The sequence below is a fragment of the Theropithecus gelada genome, chromosome 8 (assembly GCF_003255815.1).
Source record: "Theropithecus gelada isolate Dixy chromosome 8, Tgel_1.0, whole genome shotgun sequence".
NCBI lineage: Eukaryota > Metazoa > Chordata > Mammalia > Primates > Cercopithecidae > Theropithecus > Theropithecus gelada.
In genome coordinates this window covers 104,590,554-104,618,329 of record NC_037676.1, presented here as the reverse complement: position 1 = coordinate 104,618,329, position 27,776 = coordinate 104,590,554, and the positions used below count along the sequence as shown (strand labels likewise).

Genomic DNA, 27,776 nt, shown 5'->3' with positions numbered 1-27,776 from the left:
TGCTTGCTTGTAGGACATACTTTCATCTTCTCAGATGAGAAGTTCTGTACACCATTTCATTATGTGTAGATATGGTAGTGAGCTCTGATTTTGTTCATGTTCTTTTAGTTTGAGATTACGGGAAATGATGAGACGTTCGTTGAGAGCAGCTGGTTTGGGTAGACATGAAGCTGGAGCTTCATCCAGTGACCACCAGGATCCAGTTTCACCCCCCATAGCTCCCCCTAGTTGGGTTCCTGACCCTCCTGCGATGGATCCTGGTAAGAGCTGTTATTTAATTTCATTTAGTGTTTAACAAAAAGAGCAGGTCATGAAAGGAAATAATTTTAACATTTTAAAGGGATATGTAGAAATTTGAGAGATTTGAAAGTAGTATGATGAATATTATAACTAGTTTAGCTATAAAAATTAGATTTAAGGTATTTATATTTTAAAAATTAAAATTCCAGAACTCTTGTCAGGTGTTCCACTTTTACTGAAATATTTATTTCTGTACCGGTAAGAAGCTCAATAATCCCTTTATTAGTAATTTATCAAGATAAGTCAATAGATTTGCCTAGTGGATTCCTTCTCTTATAGTTTGGAAAAGAAGTTTCCACTTAAACTCTATCCTGTTTGACCTTTGGCTTGCAGAGAAAAGCCTTAAGGCCAGTTAAGAGAACATGTTAGGAATATGTTGCCTATAATGATATACATCCTACTGTTCTGTTTACTGAAAGATGGTGACATTGATTTTATCCTGGCCCCCGCTGTGGGATCTCTTACCACAGCAGCGACCGGTACTGGTCAAGGACCAAGCACCTCCACTATTCCAGGTAAGAATCTGTACTCTTTGTCTGCCTAGTCATCTGGAAGAAAAAAGGACACAGTTTGGATATAGGGTTCTACAGATCTACACTTTATTTCACAGAGACTTTTCTTTGCTTGAAAAACATCTAATTCTCTGAATTACCTTCCATCTGTCAGTGCAAATATGTGGTGTCTATGTACATACATTTAGAAATCAGATGAGATTTGTAAAATGTTGTTCATAGGTTTAAATTCTTTGTGATGAAGTTAATTTATTACTGATACTAGAGTATTGTTCTGGTGGCTTATATGCCTGATATATTATTCCAGGATATTCTTAAAAAAAAATTGTTAACTGCTCCTTGCAGAGCAGGGCTAGCTACCCCATAGGCAGTGTGCCCTATTATCTATGTGCTCATGTACCCCATAGGCAGAGTAGCCCAGAATATTCCTTTACTGTGTCTTCTTCATTCTTGTTTTGTACCAAATGGATCTGCTTAATTACAGGTCCTTCCACAGAGCCATCTGTAGTAGAATCCAAGGATCGAAAGGCGAATGCTCATTTTATATTAAAATTGTTATGTGACAGTGTGGTTCTCCAGCCCTATCTACGAGAACTTCTTTCTGCCAAGTAAGAGGTTTTGATACAGTTTTCATATGAAGATTTAGCTTAGCTTAGCTTTTACTATTAAAGTTTATCTTCTGACACTATATGGACAACAGTTATGTAAATTTAAAACAATTTATCAGAATCCAGCACGATACTCCCTCTACTACTAAGCTCTGTTGAGTGAAAGAGACCGTCTCAATATCATGTAGTGTACACTAAATGAATACAAACTGGCTTTTATGTTTAGCTTGATTGAGTTGTATATTTATATGTGAAAGACTAAAACAAAATTTAGGTTTTTGTTTTATCATGAACATTTATTTTATCAGGAAGGAAAATAAGTAGTAATTAATATTTTTACATATAATTTTTCTTATTTTAGGGATGCAAGAGGGATGACCCCATTTATGTCAGCTGTAAGTGGCCGAGCTTATCCTGCTGCAATTACCATCTTGGAAACTGCTCAGAAAATTGCAAAAGGTAATTTATTTCAGATCCTAAATGAGTTACATATTTTTCAGTTTGGATAGATTCTCTTCTGTACACATATTATAATTATTCAGACTGAATTTCCATATATGTAAATGATACAATTGGTTGGAAACGATCAAGATTTGTGTGTGTGTGTGAAATTCATGTGTTATCATTCTTTCTTGAAGTGTACTGTATCTTCCAACTTTCCATCAAAATACAACTAATATAAATTTATTGATTTAAAAATACTCCATAATGAACAGTGTAAAATCTTTGGAAAATAAGATGGGTTACTCATAGAACCTCTTGGTAGTTAATTGGTGTTAAGTGATATAACTTTACAGAATAATAGACAAATGTCTTGTTATTTCTGACTTAGAATTCCTACTAAATAGAAAGCATTAAGGAATATCAATTCTTACCTTCCAGCCTTTGAAAGATTAAAGTAGTTATCTTTTTAAAATACTGATAGTTTATGAGATGGTCTATAATTTGCTAAATAGAGCCGGGACTTGAGTCTTAACCGCCTGAAACAGAGTTAAGGATTCAGATGGCTGATGTATAGTGTGTTTATTTATGGGCGTCGTATGTGGGTATGATATAATTATGCTTTACATTGTTCCAGAGTTGGTTAGATTTCTTTGCATGTCATCTTTGTATATCACTTTTTAAAATTGATATATAATTTCTGGTTTATACTGTGTGTATGCTAAGGCCTTCCATTTGAAGACATTGGATGGCTAATTAAGTCCTTTGCTGCAAGATGAACTGATGTGTTCTTGCTTTTTTAGCTGAAGTATCCTCAAGTGAAAAAGAGGAAGATGTATTCATGGGAATGGTTTGCCCATCAGGTACCAACCCTGATGACTCTCCTTTATATGTCTTATGTTGTAATGACACTTGCAGTTTTACATGGACTGGAGCAGAGCACATTAACCAGGTAAGTTATTTTTACATTTTCCTGTGTTAATCATATCTTTGTGTCTTTTTTCCCTATGACTATCACTAGACTTACAGTTTTCAGCTTTGGAATTGTTAAGTCTGATATGAAGAAAGTTGATTTAATTCCTAAGTAAATGAGGCAGAAGAGCTGATTGCTCAGTTAAATATGGCATACCATGAAAAGTGGAAATTTTCACTGGGTAGTATAATCTGATCTGCAAATCTTGATACAGATTTTATAACTACAGTGCCTTTTTGGGGATGATACAAATTATTTTTTTCAACTGGTAATATTTCTGTTTGTATATTATAAACTGTGTATTTGCTGTAGCCCTTTATAAGTCCTAGTTTTCCAAAGCACAATAATTTTGAGATTGAATTGTTTTAGAAAATACCAGAAATGATAATTATGATGAGATATACGCATACTTATAATTATTCCTTTAAAAGTACACTCTTAATTTTAGGATATTTTTGAGTGTCGAACTTGTGGCTTGCTGGAGTCACTTTGTTGTTGTACGGAATGTGCAAGGGTTTGTCATAAAGGTCATGATTGCAAGTGAGTACAATTCTAGTTTTCTTTAGTTTAATATTATAAACTGTTTAGATTTATATTGCTGTATGGAAATAATCGATAGTCATGTTTTAATTTAGAAAGCATGAGGTTATGTTTCTCTTATTTAAGTCAGTTTATGTATAATAATGTGATTCTTGATTTAAACTATACTGTGAAATGTTTGGTTTCTTTGCTAGTTGTAACATTGCCCTCCTTAAATAAAAGTAGGTGATTATACATTGTAACTAGGATCAGATTAGTATTTTGAGAAATATATCTACAGAATGTTCCCGAGTGTATTATGCAGCAGAGGTCTCAGGTGCCCTGTAGTAGGGTATACTAGGAGAAAATTGCCATAGGCCTGGAAGGAATCATGGTGAATGTTTGGACTGTGTCTTACTTAAACTAAATGCAACAATCTTTCATTCAGCAACAGTTACCACAACTAGTTTTGTTGGTTTTCACAGACCTGAGAAGCAATGAAATACCTAGCACCAACATCTGTGGTGTTTTAGGATTATGGATAGGGACTTCAGTATAAATGGCTACAAATGTTATAATAGAGAATTGGACTGTAAAAACCATCTACTATACCATTAAGTAATTGTATAGGACAAGTGAAAAATTTTAATAGATATTGCATTGCTTATTTATAATTTTTGTTAAAAGAATTCTGGTTGGTATTTTTGTCTTCCTTATTTTAAGCACCTAAAAGTGTGATAATCTGTTGTTATTGATCATTTGCCAAGGGTACTAGATGCCAGGGTGGTGGTGGTGAATAGTCCTGACAGTGTTCCCAATCCTATCAGAGGCCACAAGCAAGAAATATCTGCCCATAGAGTTATAGGGTTCATTAGGTCATATGGGAGGACCACTTGAACTGGACTGGAGCGGTGGGGAATTAGGGAAGAAATTCCAAAAGTGGCTATACCTTAGAGTACCTCTTCTCATAGGAATTCTGTGTTGGTTTATAGATGTCATTACTACCAAGTAATCCTTTTGTTATATAAGCTTTGACAGTTATACTTTGCATTTAGGAATTAACAAGGGCTCTCTCTGGTTTCAGTGAGTTATACCTTCATAATGTCAACATAAACCTTTGTATGTTTAAAAACTTTCAGTTTTTGTACTTGTGTATAAATTCTCTATAGACTCAAACGGACGTCACCAACAGCCTACTGTGATTGTTGGGAGAAATGTAAATGTAAAACTCTTATTGCTGGACAGAAATCGGCTCGTCTTGATCTACTTTATCGCCTGCTCACTGCTACTAATCTGGTTACTCTGCCAAACAGCAGGCAAGTAGGATTTTTAGGACTTACAGTAAGTTAAATCAGAAGAGCGCAGCATACCTGAGTAGCTTTTCGGCCTCCCTTCTCACGACAACATTCTATTTTGCAGGGGAGAGCATCTCTTACTGTTCTTAGTACAGACAGTCGCAAGGCAGACGGTGGAGCATTGCCAGTACAGACCACCTCGAATCAGGGAAGATCGTAACCGAAAAACAGCCAGTCCTGAAGGTGAGTAAATTAGACATTTATGACACTTGTGGGAAGCAATATGTTTTATTTTTGTTTTGGTCACTATTTCTTTTTCATTTTAGATTCAGATATGCCTGATCATGATTTAGAGCCTCCAAGATTTGCCCAGCTTGCATTGGAGCGTGTTCTACAGGACTGGAATGCCTTGAAATCTATGATTATGTTTGGGTCGCAGGAGAATAAAGACCCGTACGTATTCATTAAAACCTTTTTAGCTTTATGTATTTCCTACATTAGTGTAGACCTTTTACAGTTCATTCTGTTTTTCCTTCCTCCTCAAGTCTTAGTGCCAGCAGTAGAATAGGCCATCTTTTGCCAGAGGAGCAAGTATACCTCAGTCAGCAAAGTGGCACAATTCGACTGGACTGTTTCACTCATTGCCTTATAGTTAAGTGTACAGCAGATATTTTGGTAAGTTCTTTGAATATGTATTGCAAGTACCTGAAAAGTATGCTTTTAAAGTACTCTTCTTTGCTGTGAAACTAGGAAAGAATTTAAACCTCAAGATCCAGTGCTAATGAGGTTATGGTAATAACACACTCAGATAGGGATGGGGTGGGATTGCATCTCTTCTTCTCTCTGGAAAGCCATAAAACTATCAGTGCCCTCAGAACCTGTCATAAAGAAATTTACGATATGAGAAAAATAAAGGCATGTCACAGAATAATGTAAAATTTAAAAACAGAAAAATACTTTTATCATCCCAATAATAGTGTAATCTTGAATCAAATTATAACCTGACCACTTACTGGAATGTCATGCAGTAATTTAAAAATAAATCTTATTGTAAATAACATTAAAAACAACAACCAAACTATGAAAATTGGGTGTTTTCTGTAGCTAATATTTATACAAGAAACTACACACAGAAAAGAGACTAGAAAGTAACAGAGGTTCCGTGAGGGAGAGATGGGATTATGAATTTATTCATATCAACAGTTGAGTCTGCCTTGCTGTTTTGGAAAGTGCCCCAGACTGAGTTAAACATATTCTTCCTCTGATTTGATATATTTGGTATTGTTCTTCTAAATATTAGTTGATATACCGAGGACTGTGGGACAAAAAATAAGAAATCATACATTTAGGAATCACTATATGTCAAGCACATTGGCAGGTATATTTCATAAATTGACCTTATAAATGTTTTGGTTAAATTTGTTTTGAGGTTTTATGAAATGTTAATGCTTAAAAAACGTTAGAACTTATAACTTTATGAGTGTCTAAACATCGTATGAAATATCTTAACATTAATAGAGTGAATATAATTTTGTAAAGCTTTTAGATACTCTACTAGGTACACTAGTGAAAGAACTCCAAAACAAATACACACCTGGACGTAGAGAAGAAGCTATTGCTGTGACAATGAGGTTTCTACGTTCAGTGGCAAGAGTTTTTGTCATTCTGAGTGTGGAAATGGCTTCATCCAAAAAGAAAAAGTAAGGCATCCTTTTTGATTTTGGCTTGGATACCATTTTCACACTGTTTTTGTGATAGTGATTTATGTATATGAAGAGATAGGTTGCTTATATTTCTCTTTTTGTTCTAGCAACTTTATTCCACAGCCAATTGGAAAATGCAAGCGTGTATTCCAAGCATTGCTACCTTATGCTGTGGAAGAATTGTGCAACGTAGCAGAGTCACTGATTGTTCCTGTCAGAATGGGGATTGCTCGTCCAACTGCACCATTTACCCTGGCTAGTACTAGCATAGATGCCATGCAGGGCAGTGAAGAATTATTTTCAGTGGAACCACTACCACCACGACCGTCATCTGATCAGTCTAGCAGGTAAAATTGCTACCAGGTAACAGATTCCAATTAATCCTTTCCTTGGAAATGTCGTGTTTGACTTCTAAAACCTTTGCATAAGCACTCAGGTGGTGTACCTGATCATTTGTATAACATAAATAACAGCCAAAAAGCTGGAATTTTAAATATTTTTCTACAACAACGATATTATCAAGGACAGGGCTAAAATAACTCCATTATAAATGTTTCTAATTATAAGATTATTTGTTCTTAAGTTTCATTTATCTTTTCTATTTGTTTGATAGTTTCCCTAATTACACTGTAAGCTTGTTGAATCAGGATGTTGAGCAACTTAAAACTTGCTGACGTTCTTTAGCACACTGCTTCTCAAACTTTAATATGTATGAAAATGACTTGGGGCTCTTATTAAAATATAAATGCCCACTCTAGAGGTCGGGAGGTGGGGCCTCCAACTTTGTATGTCTTTCAAGTTCTCAGGTGATGCCACTTCTGCTGGTTTAGGTACCAGACTTTTCAGTAGTAATGCTCTAGATCTTTGGCAAATATTTAGTGTATTTTGCTTTTTCAAGTCTGATTTTATAACCATGTGCACGTGTGATGATGTTTTAATAGGGACCTTTAGGATCTAAAGACCCTTCTCCTCCTTTTCTGGAGAACATCTCTGTTACTAAGGGCGGCCTGCTTTAGTATTTGGGATAGCTCCCAAGTTGTCATCCTTGGGTTTGATCTGGGTTGGTGTTGAGTATCTGCTCTCACTATTCTCCTATATGCCAGTATATGTGTCCCAATTTTTCCTTTAATGTCAGGTGTCCCTTTAAATCCAGTTTTGTCTGACAGAGCTCTCCCATAGTGTCCTTGATACTGATATACCTCCAGGACTTGTTGAAAACTTATAAATCAAGCTGTATATCTTCAGACTTGTCAAATCTATCCCGTTATTAAATGATTCTGTTAGTGAGATCTGCTTGAACTCCATATGATTTTCCTGGTCTTGATACCCTGTGAGGAACTCATTAGTTACTTAAGTGGTATTAGTTTGTGAATTCTTAGTATCCTTCCCTTGATCTTGTTCTGGAACATAAAAAATTGATGGCTGTTGAACAGATTTTGGGATCATCTCATCTCTAAACACTGCCCATGAAACTGTTCCTAGTAAGTTTCAAGATTTTGTGTCATCTTGTTCTTAGTCTCGTTATTAAAGTATTATATACTCTTAAACTCTCTTTATTCCATTCCCTTTGTTTGTTTCTTGAGGCAACTTCCTAAATCTTCCCAGCAGGAGATCTCATGTTATAATCAAGAAATAGTGCTAATGTTTTCTTCAACTGTTAAAAGTTCTATGATAGTACAGTACATTCTTACCCATAAAGGGTGTATTTTGACTAGTATTCCAAGGATATCTTAAGTTTAAAAACACAGACTTGACCATTCTCTGGGATTTCACTTGTGTTGGATTATAGATGGTGTATATCACCCCATTGAGTGTGAAGTCTTAAGAGTGGTTTTTTCCGTTGCTTCTTTCCACCTCTTGAAAATGTTCTTAACAAATAATCTGTTTCTACTTTATTTCCATGTCTTTCATATAACAGTAACTAATAGTTACTGAAATTTTAGTATGTACTAGGAACTTTCCTAAGTATTGTAGACACATTACCTGTTTTAATTTTCCCAATACGTCATAGATAACCACTATCATTCTAGTTTGTAAAATGGGGAAACTACGGCTCAGAAAAGTTAGGCAACTTCTCCAGTGTAACACAGCTAGTTAAAGTTTAGATGCTAGACTTGTCTTGGCAGATCCTTCCTTTTTTTTGTATTCTCCTGGATAGTAGATGGCAGAGTAGAGAGGAAGACTGCTTGGTGCTTGCTGATAGTGTTGAGCCGCCACACAGTTAACCAACACTGAACCAGACTTTATAGTGTAGAGTGCAGTCCAAAACTCTCTAAAATGCAGACTTGTAGTTAGAAGTTCTCAAAAGAGAACTTCTGCATCCATTCATGGCTGACATAGGTAAGTCTCTTGAGGTATGATTTTTCTGTTTCACTGCTTCATGGTGTTGTCCTTTTAAGATTTATGTTCAGCTTTGTATATGTGAGGGGGACAGAAGAGGAGATTACTGTGATGACTTTTTATCCTTTGCTTAGCCTCCGGACTCTCATGTGAAATCTGTGGTTCCTTGAAGCCCTTCTAGCCCAAGAGACATCAGTAGGTACCTTTGGGACTATTCTCTCCAAGTTTTATACAGGATAATCATTTCTCTTTATCACCAGCATAGCTGTCCTTTTTTTTTTTTTTTTTTTAAATATCTAGCATATATGTGTGTTCCTTAACAAGAGTGGTTTCTCTGCACAGTCTGCCAAATTGCCGGAACTAGAAGTCCCCAAAACTTAGAAGTGTATTAACAGGACTTTTTAGACGAGGTTTCAGGACTGTTGTGCTTCACTGTGCCAGCAAGTCTGTTGGGAAAAAAGTTGAAGTCACACAGGTAACTGGGGAGTTACACAGGTTGAGTATTCCTAATCTGAAAGTGTGAAATCTGAAATGCTGCAAAACCTGAAACTTTCTGAGCACCACCATGATGCTCAGAGGAAATGCTTGTTGGAGCATTTTGGATTTTGGGATTGAGGATGCTCAACTGGTAAATATATGTAATGTAGATACTCCAAAACAAACAAACAAACAAACCCAAAAAAAAAACGACACACACAAGATCAAACACTCTGGTCCCAAGCATTTCAGGTAAGGAATGTTCATGTAATATGTTTTATGTATTGGTATTTTTAAATTACTCTTTTTAAATTTCTTGTAGAGATTGGGTCTCGCCATGTTGCCCAAGTTGATCTTAAATTCCTGTCCTCAAGCAATCCTCCCACCTCAGCCTCTCAGAACATTGGGATTACATGCATTAGCCACTATACCCAGCCTGTTTTGGCAGTATTACACATACTAAGTGCATAACTTCTTAAAGTAAGCACTTTGAGGGGACTATAGTTCTTTGGATGTTTGTTCCAGGATGTTTGTTTTAAAAAAGAAATACTCATTAGTTGTGGCTTCACACAATGCTGACTTTTATGTTTTAATATTGAAATCTCTTTAGTGATTGGAAATACCCTTTTTCATCTCTACAGATTTTCTCTTAGCCTTTCCCACTTTTGTAATCCATAATCTCCGTTTTACCAGTTACTTACAGTTCTAGTGTTAAACATCATATTGAGACCACTTATCTGTTTGTTTGAAAGCATGATGTTTCAGTCAACTCTCAGGTGTAATTGGTTTGATTCTCATTTCTCATAGCAACTGAGATAAGGAAAGAACCTGTCAGTGCAATCACTTAAAGATCTTTTGATTTCAACATCTTTTACCCCCCATTTCTTTATAAATAATAGGTGACAGGGTTATTTAGCCAATTTCAGATTTCTGGCCTGTATTTTAAGCTGTATTTTCTGGTTCTCCCTTTTCCTTTTATAATGCAGTCAACTGTCTTTTCTTGGTTGTTTCCAAGTCAGGTGTTTAGGGAATTGAAACTTTTGCCACTTTGCCTTTGGTTATGACTCTATTTTAAAATCATGCTTTTGAACTGATATTTTCCCCACAAACATCAGCAAGTCATTAGTTAATAAGCTCATTCAAAGTAGAAATCATGTCAGATCTCCTAAAAGTTAGATCACTTGTATTAAACACTTCCTGTTAATGGACAAATGGTGCTGTCAGAGCCTTTGGAAACTGAGACCTGCTGGTGGAGGAGGAAAAATTTTCCTGTAGAATTTTTCGATGGGATGGACTCATACAAATATGTGCATCAACACAGATTTGAAATGACTTAAAAAGAAAAAAACATATTCTGAGATTTATATTTTCTGATATATTATAGATTAAGTATTGTTGGTTTCCAAGAATTCTCAGCTCAGATTTAAAGTCACATCCTAGCAAGTGTCTCAGATGTAATAAATGAGTTAGATAAAAATATGTGTTGCATATCTGAGCTGTGGCAGCAGTATACTCATAAGCTTCTGATTCTTTACAGCTCCAGTCAGTCTCAGTCATCCTACATCATCAGGAATCCACAACAGAGGCGCATCAGCCAGTCACAGCCTGTTCGGGGCAGAGATGAAGAACAGGATGATATTGTTTCAGCGGATGTGGAAGAGGTGATTTTAATTGTGGTAGATTTAAAAAGCTTTTATTTTGTGGGAAAAGAAGAGTAGTCACTAGAAATCACATTAATAGTAGCTTGAGACTACTATATGCATTTGCATCCAGTTTTTAGGTGTTTGTTATATATTCTCATTTGTGGTTATACATAGTAAAATTATTTTAATAATTTGTGACTTACTGGATATTAGGAAATTGGACACAAAGTTGTCTTTACCTAAGGATTAAGAGTTGAGATAGTCTCAGTGTTAACAGCAAGGATACTCTGTTTTTTTTTTGTTTGTTTGTTTTGTTTTTGTTTTTTTTTTGTTTTTTTTTTTTTGAGACGGAGTCTCACTCTGTCACCCAGACTGGAGTGCAGTGGTGCAATCTCAGCTCACTGCAACCTCTGCCTCCCGGGTTCAAGCGATTCTCCTGCCTCAGCCTCCCGAGTAGCTGAGACTACAGGCACGCACCACGCCTGGCTAATTTTTGTGTTTTTAGCAGATTTGGGGTCTCACCATGTTGGCCAGGATGGTTTTGATCTCTTGACTTTGTGATCCGCCCGTCTCCATCTCGGCCTCCCAGAGTGTTGGGATTATAGGTGTGAGCCACTGTGCCTGGCCAGGATGTAATTTTTGATAGCAAATTGTCACTAACAGATGAAGATTTTCAAAACTGCTTGATACATGATTTTGAATTCTCTATGGTTAGGGATCTTTGCATTTTAGTTAACTAGCTACTTTGGGAGAACGCTGGTAGAGATAAAGGTTTATTATGTACTTTGATTGTCTACAAATAAGATTCTGGATTTAGGTTGAGGTGGTGGAGGGTGTGGCTGGAGAAGAGGATCATCACGATGAACAGGAAGAACATGGGGAAGAAAATGCTGAGGCAGAGGGACAACATGATGAGCATGATGAAGACGGTATGCAGGTTATTTGAGAAATTACTCAGTATGAGTAAATCAGGTACTTTTAAAGGGAGATATTAAATACAGCGAGAAACCTCATTTGAATGTGTAGTGAAATGGTCAATTTAAACTTTCTGCCAAGGGTTTCTATAGCATCTATTTGGAAAATTTAGGTGCTATATATAATACATATATAAAATAATTTCCATTTTTTCTTTTTAAGTCAGTTTCTTAAAAGACTTTTAAAAACTAAATCATAGGTGCATTATGAAACATTTGGAAATTAAAGGAAAATAAATCACCCATAATTACACCCAGATGCTGATAACTTGTATATTTACTTTCAGTCCTCCCCTGCACTGCCCTGATGTGCTAGTCTGTTGACTACCATAATTTCCCTAGCCATTCTTCTAAGGTTGAGTAGTTACTGAGTCTTTTTTTAGTAGTTATCCCTTCTCTCTCACACAATTCCCCTTCTCCCCAACTCCCACCCCCCATGCCTTCTTAGTTACCACCCTTATGATATTCTGGCTTATCAGACCCTGTTTTAAACCATAGTGAGTGTGTGCTTTTTTCTTATTTAAATGTATTTTTTTAGGGAGTGATATGGAGCTGGACTTGTTAGCAGCAGCTGAAACAGAAAGCGATAGTGAAAGTAACCACAGCAACCAAGATAATGCTAGTGGGCGCAGAAGCGTTGTCACTGCAGCAACTGCTGGTTCAGAAGCAGGTATGTTGCCTTATCCCAACAACCTTCTTGCTTATGCTAAGGCTGTGTGTGTGTATTCAGTGTGGATTTGTTCATACTTTGTGTGATATACGCAAGGGTAGCTAAGCATTTTTATAACTTCATCCTTGTTCTCTGGGTATTAGAAAAGAAAGTATTATTTTAATAACTCTCCAGCTTTTCTGGTTATTAAATAATGAATGAATTTTAAAGTTTATTTAAAAGATTTGTATTTTCTTGTCTTTTGTTTTTTTTTGGAATTGGGTCTCACTCTGTCACCCAGGCTGGATATTCCAGTGGTGCAGTCAGAGTTCTTTCCAGCCTTGACCTCCTGAGCTCCTACCTCAGCCCCCTGAGTAGCTGGGACTACAGGTGCAAGCCACCACATCGGGCTAATTTTTTTTTTTTTTTAAAAGAGATGGGATCTTGCTATGTTGCCCAGACTGGTCTTGAGTTCCTGAGCTCAAGGAGTCGTCCCACCTCAGCCTCCTCAGTTGTTGGGATTATAGGCATGTGCCTACACCCAACTAAAAGTTATTTATTTAGGAGACTGAGGCATACGAATAACTTGAACCCAGGAGGCAGAGGTTGCAGTGAGCCGAGATGGTGACACTGCACTCCTGCCTAAGCCACAGAGCCAGACTTAAGTTATTTTCTAATAAAAACTATTTTAGTGGTGGGTTTTGTGGATTATTAAATACAGTCTGGGATTGTGTTTAATATGTATGTTTAATATGTATGTTTTCCTGAATGAGGGAGTAGATTGTAATTTTAATTATTAAACTCACAATGTTTTTGGTTTTAAAAATAAAAATTTTAGGAGCAAGCAGTGTTCCTGCCTTCTTTTCTGAAGATGATTCTCAATCGAATGACTCGAGTGATTCTGATAGCAGCAGTAGTCAGAGTGACGACATAGAACAGGAGACCTTTATGCTCGATGAACCATTAGAAAGAACCACAAATAGCTCCCATGCCAATGGTGCTGCCCAAGCTCCCCGCTCAATGCAGTGGGCTGTCCGCAACACCCAGCATCAGCGAGCAGCCAGTACAGCCCCTTCCAGTACATCGACACCAGCAGGCAAGTCTGAAAACTTGGTATTCCTAAGAATACTTAGATAGATTTTTAAACTTATGCATGTTCATCTGGGGATAAAATTAGTTTTATGATAGTTCCTCATTGTTTTGTTGAGTTTCAAATATAAAAATTATGTACATATGATTATAGCAGGGTTTCCCAGTCTTTGCATTATTGCATTTTTGGGCTGGATAATTGTGGGAGGCTGTCTTGTGCATTGTGGGATGTTAAGCAGCATCCCTAACCTACACCCACTAGATGCCAGTAAAACCCCTCTCACCCTTCTTCCCCTCCCCTTGGCTCCCACAGTTGTGATAACCAAGAATGTCTGCAGATACTGCCAAATGTATAGACCCTTTGGCAGGGTGTGTGGGGGGGTGCTATGGGGATCAGATTTCCCCCAGTTGAGAACTTTATATTAATTCTTGTCCCCTCCATACTCCCCTCCCCAAAATAGTGTGGTTTGGGCAAAGTTTTTTGCTTGACTACCACAATTGACCATTTAGATTTACATAAGTATATATAATCCCAGAGAAACACAATTAAGAACTAACATTAGCTCATTGTCGTTGTCGTTTTTCCTTATAGCAAGTTCAGCGGGTTTGATTTATATTGATCCTTCAAACTTACGCCGGAGTGGTACCATCAGTACAAGTGCTGCAGCTGCAGCAGCTGCTTTGGAAGCTAGCAACGCCAGCAGTTACCTAACATCTGCAAGCAGTTTAGCCAGGGCTTACAGCATTGTCATTAGACAAATCTCGGACTTGATGGGCCTTATTCCTAAGTATAATCACCTAGTATACTCTCAGATTCCAGCAGCCGTGAAATTGACTTACCAAGATGCAGTAAACTTACAGGTATGAAAGCACTGAAAAGTTTCTCATTCCAGTGTATTTTTTTGGCTGTCAATTATGAGAATTCCAGTATTAGGGGAATTAAATGTTACAAATGTTTAAAAGTTGACATACTGCTGCTGTATCGAATTTAGCTATGTTTGGATAGTTTTAACTATTTTAGTTTGGTCTTCATAGAACTATGTAGAAGAAAAGCTTATTCCCACTTGGAACTGGATGGTCAGTATTATGGATTCTACTGAAGCTCAATTACGTTATGGTTCTGCATTAGCATCTGCTGGTGATCCTGGACATCCAAATCATCCTCTTCACGCTTCTCAGAATTCAGCGAGAAGAGAGAGGATGACTGCGCGAGAAGAAGCTAGCTTACGAACACTTGAAGGCAGACGGTATGAAATTCTTCATATATACAGAACGTCCCCAACTTAAAATGGATCTCCAACTTACAATTTTTTTGTTGTTGTTGAGATGGAGTCTCGCGCTCTCACCCAGGCTGGAGTGCAGTGGCGCCATCTTGACTCACTCCAAGCTCCGCCTCCCGGGTTCACGCCGTTCTCCTGCCTCAGCCTCCTGAGTAGCTGGGACTACAGGTGCCCGCCACCGCGCCCGGCTAATTTTTTGTATTTTTAGTAGAGACGGGGTTTCGCCGTGTTAGCCAGGATGGTCTAGATCTCCTGACCGTGTGATCCACCCGTCTTGGCCTCCCAACATGCTGGGATTCCAGGTGCGAGCCACCTTGCCTGGTCCCCAATTTATAATTTTTTTTTACTTTATGATGGGTTTATTGGGGGTATTAAATGCACTTATGATGAGTTTATCAGGACATAACCACATCTTCAGTCGAGGAGTATCTATACTTGTGTGTTTAGATAGAATCTTTGTATCCTAGAAGGGTAAAGCTTTTTAGTTGCTGTTATGTAAGACCTCATCTTACTGTGAAGGGAGAAAGAAATGACTTGCTTGCATTACTTGTTGAGGCAGAATAGGCTAGTTACCATCCAAGCTATTTTTAAAAATCCATTCATATCATAGGAATCTGATACTAAAGCCTTTTTATTTTTGAAGTTATTGGTCTCTATGTTTGTCTCATTATCCTCAAGACCTCCCCCTCTCCTCTTAGAAAGTTATTTGACTATGATTGGTTATGAATGTACTTTGTACTCAGGAGGGGGAAAGTATGTGCGATTACCAGTGCTGCTCTTTTTTTCTCAAATCACCTTTCTTTTTTTCTGCCTCCCCTAGCCTGTTGAATTATAATTAAAATATATATCTATGTATTTGTTATATTCTTTTCTATTCAGTTAAAAAAGTGACCTTTTTCAGGAGTAGGTATCAGCTCAAATATTGAACAACAGAGCAACAGCAGTAATATAGTAAAAGTACCTCATACCTAAAGTCAAAATCCAAGGATTTGGTTCTATCTCGACCTCAGGATAAACAACTTTGTTACTCTGGGCAGATCATAAAGTGAGGAAAGACAAAGGTCTAAGAGATTACTTAGAAAGACAGTGATAGGCATCTACAGTAGAGGTAATAGTTACTAAAGTAGAGTAGTGAAGACCAAAAGGAGGGGAGAGAAGCATTGAAATCAAAAACAGAATTTAGGGCCTTGTTGAGGGATTAAGTAGCAGGGGCATCATTTATATTTAGACCTTGATCCTGAATAACTAATAGGAAAATTAAAGAGAAAAACCTAGAGTAGTGTAATGGACAAACTTGCTTTTGAACACGTGAGAACTGGGGAAAAAATGGTAGAAATGTCAATTATGCAGAATTGAATGGTTGGTAAAGATATCTGTACTAAAGATAGAGATTTGAGAGGTGGCAGCTTTCCTGTCCTAGAAAGGCTGCTTCACAAAGACGAAAGCCTTATCTTTGTTAGGCTGTAGTCCTTACCCCAGAGAACATAGAATTCTGATAACGGATCATGATTGGTGGCGGTGTTCTGTCAGCTTTAATGTAATGATTCACATATCATATATAATTCACCCATTTAAAGTGTCCAATTCCATAGTTTTCCAGCCCTGTATAACCATCATAATGAATTTTGGAATATTTTAATCTTCTCTACAGAAAACCTATTAGCAATCATTCTTCATTTTCCCCTACTTCCCCCCCTTCCCCTTCCTAAGCAACCGTTAATCTGTTTTCCCTCTCAATAGATTCTGGATATTTCCTGTAAATGGAGTCATACAGTATGTGGTCTTTTGTGACTGGGTTCTTTAACTTAGCATAATGATTTTCAGGTTCATCTATATTTAGCATACATCAGTACTTCATTATTTTTCATTTCCTAGTAATATTTCATTGTATGAGCATACTATATTTTGTTTATCCATTCATCGGTTGTACATTTGGGTTGTTTTCACCTTTCCACTATTATGCATAATGCTCATATGAACTTTTGTGTATAGATTTTTGTGTAGATGTGTATTTTCAGTTCTCTTGAATGTATACCTAGTTATGGAACTGCTGGGCCATATGGTAACTGTTTGTAACCCTTTGAAGAACTGGCAATACTGTTTTCCAAAGAGGAAGACATTCTCTAGTAGCAGTGTATGTATGAGAGTTTTAGTTTTTCTACATTTTCACCAACACTTACTATCTGTCTTTTGTTATAACTATCCCAGTGGGTGTGACCTAGTATCTTTGATTTGCATTTCCCTAATGGTCAGTGATGTTGATCATCTTTGCATGGGCTAACTGGCCATTCGTTTATCTTCTTTGGAGAAATGTCTTATTTGGATCCTACCCCCCCCCCCCCCCCCCTTTTTTTTTTTTTTTGAAACGAGTTTGGCTCTTATTGTCCAGGCTGGAGTACAGTGGTGTGATCTTGGCTCACTGCAACCTCCGCCTCCCGGGCTCAAGCGAGTCACCTGCCTCAGCCCCCTGAGTATCTGGGATTACAGGCACCTGCCACCACGCCCAGCCAACTTTTTTGTATTTTTAGTAGAGATGGGGTTTTGCCATTTTGGCCAGGCTAGTCTTGAACTCGTGACCTGAAGTGATCCACCCACCTTGGTCTCCCAAAGTGCTGGGATTACAGGTGTAAGCCTCTGCACCCGGCCTTGCCCATTTTTGAAATTGGCTTGTCTTTTAAAATTGAGGTGTATGAGTTCTTTATTCTGCTTATAAGCCCATTATCAAATATATAATTTGGGAAGATTTGGTCCCATTCTCCGGGATATCTTTTCACTTTCTTGATGGTACCTTTGAAAGTACAATTTTAATTTTCATAAATTCCAATTTATATCTGGGTGTTTGTTGGTTTGTTTCTTTTTTGAGACAGGGTCTTGCTCTGTTGCCAAGGCTGAGTGCAGTGGCGTGATCTGGGCTCACTGCAACCTTCACCTCCCAGTTTCAAGCAGTTCTCAGGTAGCTGGGATTACAGGCGCCTGCCACCATGCCCAGCTAATTTTTGTACTTTTAGTAGAGACAGGGTTTCACCATGTTGCCCAGGATATCTATGTTTTCTTTCATTGCTTGTGTTTTTGGTGTCATTTTAATGAAGTGATTTTCAAAGTATGGTCCCTAGATAACAGCACCATCAACTTCACGTAAGAGCTATTTAGAAATGCATATTCTGGGGCTCTACCCCAGACCTACTAAAACTCTGGGGATTAGACCAGAGGTCTGTTTTAATAAGCCCTCCAGGTGACTTTGATGGACCCTGAAGTTTGAGAATCCCTCTCTTCAGGGAAGGAGTTCCTTTTGCCCTTCCAAAGGATACTGGAATTCCTTTTCTATACAAAGTATAAGACTGTAAATCATGCATAGTGGTTATATTTCTAAAGCTGAGCAGCAGGCTTAACTACTTTGTATTTATGAATATTCTCAGCTAATTTTGCTTATTTATGATAGTAAATTTCACATTTGTGTTCTTCTAATAAACATTGCCATTTCTTTCTGTTCTTATAGACGTGCCACCTTGCTTAGCGCCCGTCAAGGGATGATGTCTGCACGAGGAGACTTCCTAAATTATGCTCTATCTCTAATGCGGTCTCATAATGATGAGCATTCTGATGTTCTTCCAGTTTTGGATGTTTGCTCATTGAAGCATGTGGCATATGTTTTTCAAGCACTTATATACTGGATTAAGGCAATGAATCAGCAGACAACATTGGATACACCTCAACTAGAACGCAAAAGGTATCCATTCTTGCCATGAGATTGATTTGAGAAATACTTGCTTGGTATGGTCTCTATTAGTACATTGTCAAAATTTGAAGTAAGGAGAATAGCATTGCAAAAGAGAACTAGCACAGGACCATTTCATGTGGGAAAGTGGGCTTGAATTTATCCAGCCTTTCCCCATTGCCACTCTTCACTTAAAATAGGAAACCTAAGAATCTGGTTAAACTTCATGCTTGAGATAGTTTGGCCTGATTATCTGTCATCTTCATTTTTTCCTTTTTTTTTTTTTTTTTTTTTTAAAGGGATGGGGTCTGACTGTGTTTCCCAGGCTGGAATGTGGTGGTGCAATCAAAGCTCACTGCAGCCTTGAACTCCTGGGCTCAAGAGATCTTCCTGCCTTAGCCTTCCAAGTAGATAGGACTTACAGGCGTGTGCTACCATGCCTGGCTAATTTCTTAATGTTTTGGAGAGACAGTGTCTCATGATGTTTCTCAGGCTGGTCTTAAAGTCCTGGCCTAAGTGATCCCCCTGCCTTAGCCTCCCAAAGTGTTGGGATTACAGGCATGAGTTACCATGCCCAGTCCATGTTTTCTGTTAGAGTTTATGTAGGTGCTCGCTATTTCTTAGGTGATTTGCTTTTTCTTCTATTGAGTCCATTTTGTAATAATAGTACATAAACCTGTTCACTCTACCATTTCCCAGATTCTGACAATATATTGCAATGTTTGAAATTGGTTAGATACATTAGTGACCTTTTTAGTGTGTTTTTGCTTGTGTTTTCCCTGACTTTTGCTACTGTTCATATTATACAAATACTTTAGGTAAAATGACTCACTTGTCTTTTTAAAGGACGCGAGAACTCTTGGAACTGGGTATTGATAATGAAGATTCAGAACATGAAAATGATGATGACACCAATCAAAGTTAGTGCACAGAAAATCTGCTAATCTACTTCAAGAAATGGCTGCCTCAGTAGTTCCCCTTCAAGCTTTTTAACTTCATTATTTTCTGTCTGGGTGGGAATTTCTCTTTTCTTCTCTATGTCTCATTTCTTACATTTTCTGTCCATTTGTGCTTACACATTCTTGCATTATACATTGCAAAACTAAGGATGTATTAAAGAAATGTTACAAACTTTCCAACAGTATTTTTTCTTTATCTTGTATCTTATATTTATCTTAGTATTATGTTTACCTTTACTCCTAATGTACTGTTATTACATTTAATAAAATCTTAGCAAAACCTTTGTTAATGTTGATGCAAAATAGATTTAGTCAAGAAAATGAGAATTACCAGTTACAGCTCCTAAATATCAGAATGCTAGCAATTAATACAATGAAAAGAGAAAATATCCCAACTCCATGCTTTTATCCAAAAGTTTCAGTATCACACTTTGGGGTCTAGTGGAGTTTATTTGTGGGTTTCAGTTATTTCAAATGGGGCTAAATAATGCATTCGCCAGTTTGTTATTATCAACTAGTACTTTTATTCAACCTGTGGAAAGACAAGTGGCCTAACTGCCATTTTTTGAGAACCCCAGCCATAGCTCACTGCCGTTGATATGTGATATGCAAACAAGGCACTGCCAAAGTTTTACTCCATTGAGGAGATTTGGTGCTAGTGTACTGACTTACTATCAAGATATGTAAATTGTTCAGACATTACTCTCTGTTTAGCAAATGCTCAGGTTTCAGCTCCTGATCATCTCCTCTGTTTGGAGTTGTCAGTGAGTTGGGTCCTGAACATACTCATGAATCTAACTGTATTTGGGTGGTGGGTATCTCAAAAGATAAAGAGGAGGATATGGGAAACCTCTGTCCAATACAAAATGGCACAATATTGTTAAATGCTGATTTTTATTTTGCATTTTTTATTGTAACATACGCATAACATAAAATTTGCACATAACATAAAACTTACATTGTAACCATATTAAACTGTTACATTTACTTTAAAATACCAAAAGTTTGGACTATAAACTTGTTTTTGTGTGGCATTAAAATTTTATAAAAGAGGTAGTAGGAATTTTGGATTGAGCAGATTAAAGGTCTGTTACCCTAATCCAGTAATTAAATAACTTTCCTAAAAAACAAAACATTTTATCTTTTTATGTTTAGGTGCTACCTTGAATGATAAGGATGATGACTCTCTTCCTGCAGAAACCGGCCAAAACCATCCATTTTTCCGACGTTCAGACTCCATGACATTCCTTGGGTGTATACCCCCAAATCCATTTGAAGTGCCTCTGGCTGAAGCCATCCCCTTGGCTGATCAGCCACATCTGTTGCAGGTGAATTAAACAAGTTAGTCTTAAGGTTTCTTTCTGATTGAGTTTATTTTCTTTAAAGTATTCAATGTAACTAGAATATTTCTGTTAAAATTTCAGCCAAATGCTAGAAAGGAGGATCTTTTTGGCCGTCCAAGTCAGGGTCTTTATTCTTCATCTGCCAGTAGTGGGAAATGTTTAATGGAGGTTACAGTGGATAGAAACTGCCTAGAGGTAAGACAGTAAAAGTTTTTGCAATATAATATTTATTAAGGACAACTTGTCCCAGCATATAGATTTTTAGAAATGCATTAATTTAGACTATTATATTTTCTGAAATGAAGTGTCAGAATTTCCTGCCTTGTGATATAATGTAGGAAGAATTCCAACACTGTCATTAACTTGCTGTCAGATCACTTCATCCATAAAATACCATCCTCCTTATGTGCTTTGTCTGTTTCACAGAGCTGACTGCTGTATGTGGCTGAAAATTTAAATTTTTCATGTATAATAAAAGTCTGTAGATGAGCATGTGTAATTTTGGCTACAACTTTAACTTGCTGAACTAATTTTAATCAAGACTAGATAAATAAGATAGCATTAATGATGATACCTAATATTTGTGGGCTAAATCTGTCTCCTGGGCATTGGTCTCCATCTTCATAACTATGTTTGGTAGAATGCATTATCACCCTGATTTTTTGGGTAAGAAATTGAGTCTTGAAGAGAGTAAGTAAACTTCATGTGGGAATGTCTGTGTCACACAACTAGTTAAGTGGTAGATCTAGTTTTCAGATATAGCTCCGATTTGGGAGCCTAAAATTATACTCTACTGTTTGTCCACTGAAAACGTAGTAAAACATTAAAAAGCAGGTTTAGAAGACATGTAGTTGAACAGAATGTTTTTTATTATCTCAGTAATAAAAAAGAGAATGCAGTACTGAAAATATTAAAAATATATGAGACTTAAGTACCACTGATATTATAAAGATTTATTTAAAAGTTCTCTGAAGTTCCAAGGCAAGAAGTGAATTTATTTTATTGTATTTTATTTATTTTTGTGAGATGGGGTCTTGCTCTGTCACCCAGGCTAGAGTGTAGTGGCACATTCTTGGCTCACTGCAACCTCTTCCTCCTGGGTTCAAGCTATTCTCCTGCCTCAGTCTCCCAAGTAGCTGAGATTACAGGTGCCCGCCACCACACACGGATAATTATTTTGTATTTTTGGTAAAGACAGGGTTTCGCTATGTTGGCCAGGCTGGTTTCCAAGTTCTGACCTCAAGTGATCCGGCCACTTCAGCCTCCCAGAGTGCTAGGATTACAGGCGTGAGCCACTGTGCTCAGGCCAAAAAGTGAATTTAAGGGGGGCCGGGGGGAAAGCCGGATGTGGTGGCTCACGCCTGTAATCCCAGTGCTAGGTGGGTGAGGTGGGTGGATCACTTGAGGTCAAGAGTTCAAGACCGGCCAGGCGCGGTGGCTCAAGCCTGTAATCCCAGCACTTTGGGAGGCCGAGACGGGCGGATCACGAGTTCAGGAGATCGAGACCATCCTGGCTAACACGGTGAAACCCCGTCTCTACTAAAATACAAAAAAAAAAAATTAGCCGGGCGAGGTGGCGGGCGCCTGTAGTCCCAGCTACTCGGGAGGCTGAGGCAGGAGAATGGCGTGAACCCAGGAGGCGGGGCTTGCAGTGAGCTGAGATCCGGCCACTGCACTCCAGCCTGGGCAACAGAGCCAGACTCCGTCTCAAAAAAAAAAAAAAAAAAAAGAGTTCAAGACCATACTGGCCAACATAGCCAAACCCCATCTACCACTAAAATTACAAAAAAATTAGCTGGGCATGGTGGTGGGCGCCTGTAACCCCAGCTACTTGGGAGGCTGAGGCAGGAGAATCGCTTGAACCCAGGAGACGGAGGTTGCAGTAAGCCAAGACTGTGCCACTGTACTCCCGCCTAGGCAACAGAGTGAGACTCCGTCTCAAAAAAAAAAAAAAAAAAATTGTTGTCTGAGGTTGGTTTGGTAAATGCATTGGAATTGGTGGTCAGCTAGGGCCATCAGAACCATTGAAGCTCCAGAAAAGGAAAAAAACTTGCATATGATTCCTGTATTACTAAGTTGAGGACAAAATCTTGTTAGTTTTTTTCCCTTCATTTGTAACTTTTAAATGTAAATATTCATAGGTTCTTCCAACAAAAATGTCTTATGCTGCCAATCTGAAAAATGTAATGAACATGCAAAACCGGCAAAAAAAAGAAGGGGAAGAACAGCCCGTGCTGCCAGAAGAAGCTGAGAGTTCAAAACCAGGGCCATCTGCTCATGATCTTGCTGCACAATTAAAAAGTAGCTTACTAGCAGAAATAGGACTTACTGAAAGTGAAGGGCCACCTCTCACATCTTTCAGGTATTTGCTAAGATCCTTTGTTTTTATTGTTCAGTACAGTGTTAAAAATGTATATCCATGTTTAGTTACTATTTATAGACTTGCTGTTAGCAGCTCAGCTAAGGGGAAACTGAATAATTAGAAAGAGTTGAACTTTCTAGATTTGTGATTCACACTTATCTGTGCTCCTTTTCCAAGTCTGTAATTCTCTTACAAGAGGTAGGTTCTTTATTTATCTAATAAAAATTTGTTAGTATATACTGTGGCTCAGTATGATTTGTTGACTCTCTGTTTTTTGGTTACATGGCATAATAATTTTTTTGCTTAGATTGGAGTTAAAACCTAGTTTGAAAATAAGATACATTGTATATACATTGTCTAACAACCACATAAGGCAGGGGAGAATTGTGGACTTGGGTGGCCCAAGCTTCCTAGAAGCAGTATGGATTGAATTGAGGTGGTTAGAATGTGCAGAAACAGACTGGAGAGAATTAGAGGTAAGGAGGCCAGTTAGAAAGGTGTTTGTCATTATTAATAGTTTCAGTTAGTTGGGGGAAAGATGCTGAGGCAGAATGTTGACTTTGGGGATAGAAAGGACATGGTGGAAAGGAAGAGAAACTTAAGATGGACTTGATTACTCTGATGGAACAGGAGGAAGAAAAATTAAAATCTGCTCTAAGTCAGGGCATTAGGGAAAGAGATGGTACTATTGAAAAAAAATCAGAATTGTCATTGTGGTGAAGAAGCCATATTAAGTTTTAGCCATGCTGAGTTTGAATTGAGCATCATTGACGTGGACATATTTATTTAACAAATGGAAATTCTGGTTCATGGTACAAGTTTGAAGTAGAGGTGGATCTGGGAGACACCTAAATGGAGATGGACATTGGACTTTAAGGAGAGGAGATAAAATGAAAGATGAAGGTAAGACATAGCCCAGGGATTTATCCGTATGTAGAAGACAGAAGGAATAAGGGAGGAAAAATAATGAGTTCTGTGGGGAACAAGTAGCTATGGAAAAGTTCTCTGTTAGGATGCAGTTTGAGGAAGTTAAGACCTCAGAATATTAAAAAAAAAAAAAAAAAAGTAAGTTACTACCATTGAACAAAAAACATCAGTCTTTGAAATTGGCTAAAGTATTTCCTCCCCCCGCCCCTTCCCTTAAACTTCTTACAGGCCACAGTGTAGCTTTATGGGAATGGTTATTTCCCATGATATGCTGCTAGGACGTTGGCGCCTTTCTTTAGAACTGTTCGGCAGGGTATTCATGGAAGATGTTGGAGCAGAACCTGGATCAGTATGTATTTTGTGCACTTTAAATTCCATTCTGCCTGATAAACACATATTTCAGGGAATAATCTGTCATGCTTTTTTTTTTTTTTTTTTAAGATCCTGACTGAATTGGGTGGTTTTGAGGTAAAAGAATCAAAATTCCGTAGAGAAATGGAAAAACTGAGAAACCAGCAGTCAAGAGATTTATCACTAGAGGTAAAGGTATTTAGATTTTCTTATACTATACCTGTAGCATGCTATTTATATAAATTTTAAAACATACAAAATAATAATAGCTTTACTTAGGTATATGTACTTATAATTAAAAAATTAAAGAAAATAAAAGAAATGTTAAACTGCCCAATTTATTTTTTGTGTGTGTGTGTGTGTGTGTGTGTGGTTTCTTTTTATTTTTTTCTTATTGTAACCATCAAATTTAGAATAGTGGTTTTCTCTGGCAGTTTGGTTCCCTAGCATCCTCTATGAATTTTTTTGTTTTAGTTTTTAAGTATCATTATGCATGCCTTGATTTAAACATTTTTTTATGTATTTAATTCCATTGAGATTATTATTCATATTGATGCTCAAATTGTGTCTTCTTTGGCTAATGGGAGTCTTGAGTCAATTTTGATTCCTCAGTCCTTTTGGCATTGGCCCAGTAATTTTTGATAACTTTCTTACTTCCTGGTATGTTTCATCTTGTGCATTTCCTGTCGCAGACCTTAAATCAGCCATTTCTTAAAGTAGCCTTGATTCCTTTTAGTAGGAAATTGTGTTTTGAGATTACAGTCTGTGCTCTAAGGTTGCAAATTGCTACTGGGTCGATCATGGTTTCTAGGCCTTTTTAATTGATAACAGTTTGGCAGTGCATTTTATTTTGTTCTTTTTTTAAAAAAATAAAATAATGAATTAATATTGATACTCCCAATTCAAATTCAAGATGTAGGACCACAAGGTTGTTTTTGTTATTTTTGCTTTTTAGATTTTTTTTTTTTTTTTTTTTTTTTGAGGTGGAGTCTTGCTTTGTCACCCAGGCCAGAGCACAGTGGCATGATCTTGGCTCACTACAACCTCCACCTCTTGGGTTCAGGAGACTCTCCTGCTTCAGCCTCCTGAGTAGCTGGGATTACAGGTGTCTGCAACCATGCCTGGCTAATTTTTGTATTTTTAATAGAGACAGGGTTTCACCATGTTGGCCAGGCTGGTCTCAAACTCCCGACCTCAGGTGATCCACCTGCCCTGGCCTCCCAAAGTGCTGGGATTAGAGGTGTGAGCCACCACACCTGGCCTTGCTTCTTAGATCTTAAGTCTTTATCTCCTTTCTTTCAGACTGAATATCCAACTTCCCAACAACATTAATCAAATTACTCATTTGTTTTAATGCCACAACATACACAGTAGCAGTCAGAATTACATCACTGGAATCTGAGGTGGAAGGATGGCTTGAGTCCAGGAATTCGAGGACAGCCTGGGCAACATAATGTGAGAGACTCTGTCTCTTAAAAAGAATTATAACATCAACACTACCACTAACAAAATGATTATTCAAAATAATTAAAGATTTATTTGCATATGTTTGTCCTTAGATCATATACAGTTAGAGATAACACAGTTAAAGGAGGTTTATTTTAAAGTCACTTGAAGTAATTTCTCTTTGTAGGTTTTGCTACCAGCTCTATATGATCAGGACCTTTTGCTTTCAGATTTTAGGGATTCCTTTTTCCTCTTTTGGTTTTATTTTGTAATCAATGTAAAATATCTACAGTGTGGCAGAGTGAACTCTACAAAAGAATGGATATAAGTCTATTCTTGTCTCTTTTACCCATTTTTTCAAGTTTATTTCCTTCCCTCCCTTTTAAAACATATAAGCATATGTGTGTATTAATTACATACTTCCTCCCACCTCCCCAAACATACTATACATTTTATTCCATCTTGCTTTTCTCAGTTAATAGTATATCCCAGAGAAAATGTGAAATGTTCTACCTTCCTTTTATAGCTGCTTAATATACTGCACTTTTATGGTTGTTATCACAGTTTTTGCAGCTAATCCCTTACAGGCTAGGTATTCAGGCTTATTTCCAGTCTTTTGCTATTACAGATAGTGTGATGAATGGCCTTGTGTTTTTTTGCTAGTGTGTCCCTGAGATAGATGCTTAGACGTGGAATTGCTGGGTCAAAGAGTGTGTGCATATGATTTTGCTAGACATTGACGGATACTTCTGCATAGCAGTTGCATAATTTTGCATTTTCACCATCAATGTGAGAATGCATGATTTGCCTCAGTCTTGCCAGCATTTGTTAAACTTCTAGATTTTTGCTAATCTGATAGGTAAGAAATAGCACCTCAGTATAGTTTTAATTTGAATTTATCTTATTTTGAGCAAAGTTAAACATTATTTCATATATTTAGGATAGTTGTATTTAACTCAGTTGATGTGCCCATTTTTTTTTCTAAGTTGGCTTTCTCTCAGATTTCAGAGGCTTTTTATGTAGCTATAGGTGATAGACACACTCATTAATGATTATATATATCTTTGTGAGAAAAGATGCAAACAATTTTCCAGTTTGGTTAATTCCCCTCCAGCCTCCCGCCCACTTAGCTTGTCATCAAGGAATTCATCTGTGTTTTTTTCTGTTTTTTTTTTTTTTTTTAAACATCTCTGATTATTTGGTATTCTGGTGTATCCCAAAATTGAACAAGATTATTGTTTTCCAATAAACCTTTGAAAGAAAGTGTTAGAATTGAATTAAATTCTGTTGTCCTGATTTAATTTGCAAGACATTCTTGTGTGCTTTAATGGTTTAAACATTGTATTTCGTAATGGATAAGCTTCTGAGAACTCTGATTACTTTGTAGTTTTTTAAACTCTCAAGGAAAAGCTAAAACTAGATTTTCAGATTGAAAATAGAAAAATTCAAACTACAAAAAATTCTAACTACTTTCCAACATTGAATTTACTACTTCTTGATGTGTTTTAATAGGTTGATCGGGATCGAGATCTTCTCATTCAGCAGACTATGAGGCAGCTTAACAATCACTTTGGTCGAAGATGTGCTACTACACCAATGGCTGTACACAGAGTAAAAGTCACATTTAAGGATGAGCCAGGAGAGGGCAGTGGTGTAGCACGAAGTTTTTATACAGCCATTGCACAAGCATTTTTGTCAAATGAAAAATTGCCAAATCTAGAGTGTATCCAAAATGCCAACAAAGGCACCCACACAAGTAAGTAGTCTACAGATAACAAGCATCATAAAATTCCTTGTCCCTCAAACCAACAGTGGTAATCATGGTTTATATATGTGTGAGAGTATAAATTTACATTTTTACATAATTTTA

The 27,776-nt window shown here is 37.3% G+C and overlaps 1 protein-coding gene across 3 annotated transcripts in view; it reads left to right on the top strand.

Annotated features, from left to right (window-relative positions):
- UBR5 (ubiquitin protein ligase E3 component n-recognin 5) overlaps positions 1–27,776 on the top strand; it is a 156,253-nt gene that overhangs the window by 108,594 nt on the left and 19,883 nt on the right. For all 3 annotated transcript variants that reach the window (XM_025393634.1, XM_025393635.1, XM_025393633.1), the window contains exons 23-48: positions 109–260; positions 720–815; positions 1,297–1,420; positions 1,782–1,879; positions 2,665–2,813; positions 3,283–3,374; positions 4,523–4,669; positions 4,773–4,891; positions 4,975–5,101; positions 5,194–5,323; positions 6,188–6,348; positions 6,459–6,698; positions 10,706–10,829; positions 11,629–11,740; positions 12,324–12,455; positions 13,273–13,530; positions 14,116–14,384; positions 14,559–14,770; positions 18,300–18,530; positions 19,365–19,438; positions 20,633–20,805; positions 20,902–21,015; positions 22,962–23,182; positions 24,338–24,458; positions 24,551–24,649; positions 27,419–27,662. In XM_025393634.1, the coding sequence (XP_025249419.1) occupies positions 109–260; positions 720–815; positions 1,297–1,420; positions 1,782–1,879; positions 2,665–2,813; positions 3,283–3,374; positions 4,523–4,669; positions 4,773–4,891; positions 4,975–5,101; positions 5,194–5,323; positions 6,188–6,348; positions 6,459–6,698; positions 10,706–10,829; positions 11,629–11,740; positions 12,324–12,455; positions 13,273–13,530; positions 14,116–14,384; positions 14,559–14,770; positions 18,300–18,530; positions 19,365–19,438; positions 20,633–20,805; positions 20,902–21,015; positions 22,962–23,182; positions 24,338–24,458; positions 24,551–24,649; positions 27,419–27,662 (4,019 nt within the window). The remainder of the gene's footprint in view (positions 1–108; positions 261–719; positions 816–1,296; positions 1,421–1,781; positions 1,880–2,664; positions 2,814–3,282; positions 3,375–4,522; positions 4,670–4,772; positions 4,892–4,974; positions 5,102–5,193; positions 5,324–6,187; positions 6,349–6,458; positions 6,699–10,705; positions 10,830–11,628; positions 11,741–12,323; positions 12,456–13,272; positions 13,531–14,115; positions 14,385–14,558; positions 14,771–18,299; positions 18,531–19,364; positions 19,439–20,632; positions 20,806–20,901; positions 21,016–22,961; positions 23,183–24,337; positions 24,459–24,550; positions 24,650–27,418; positions 27,663–27,776) is intronic.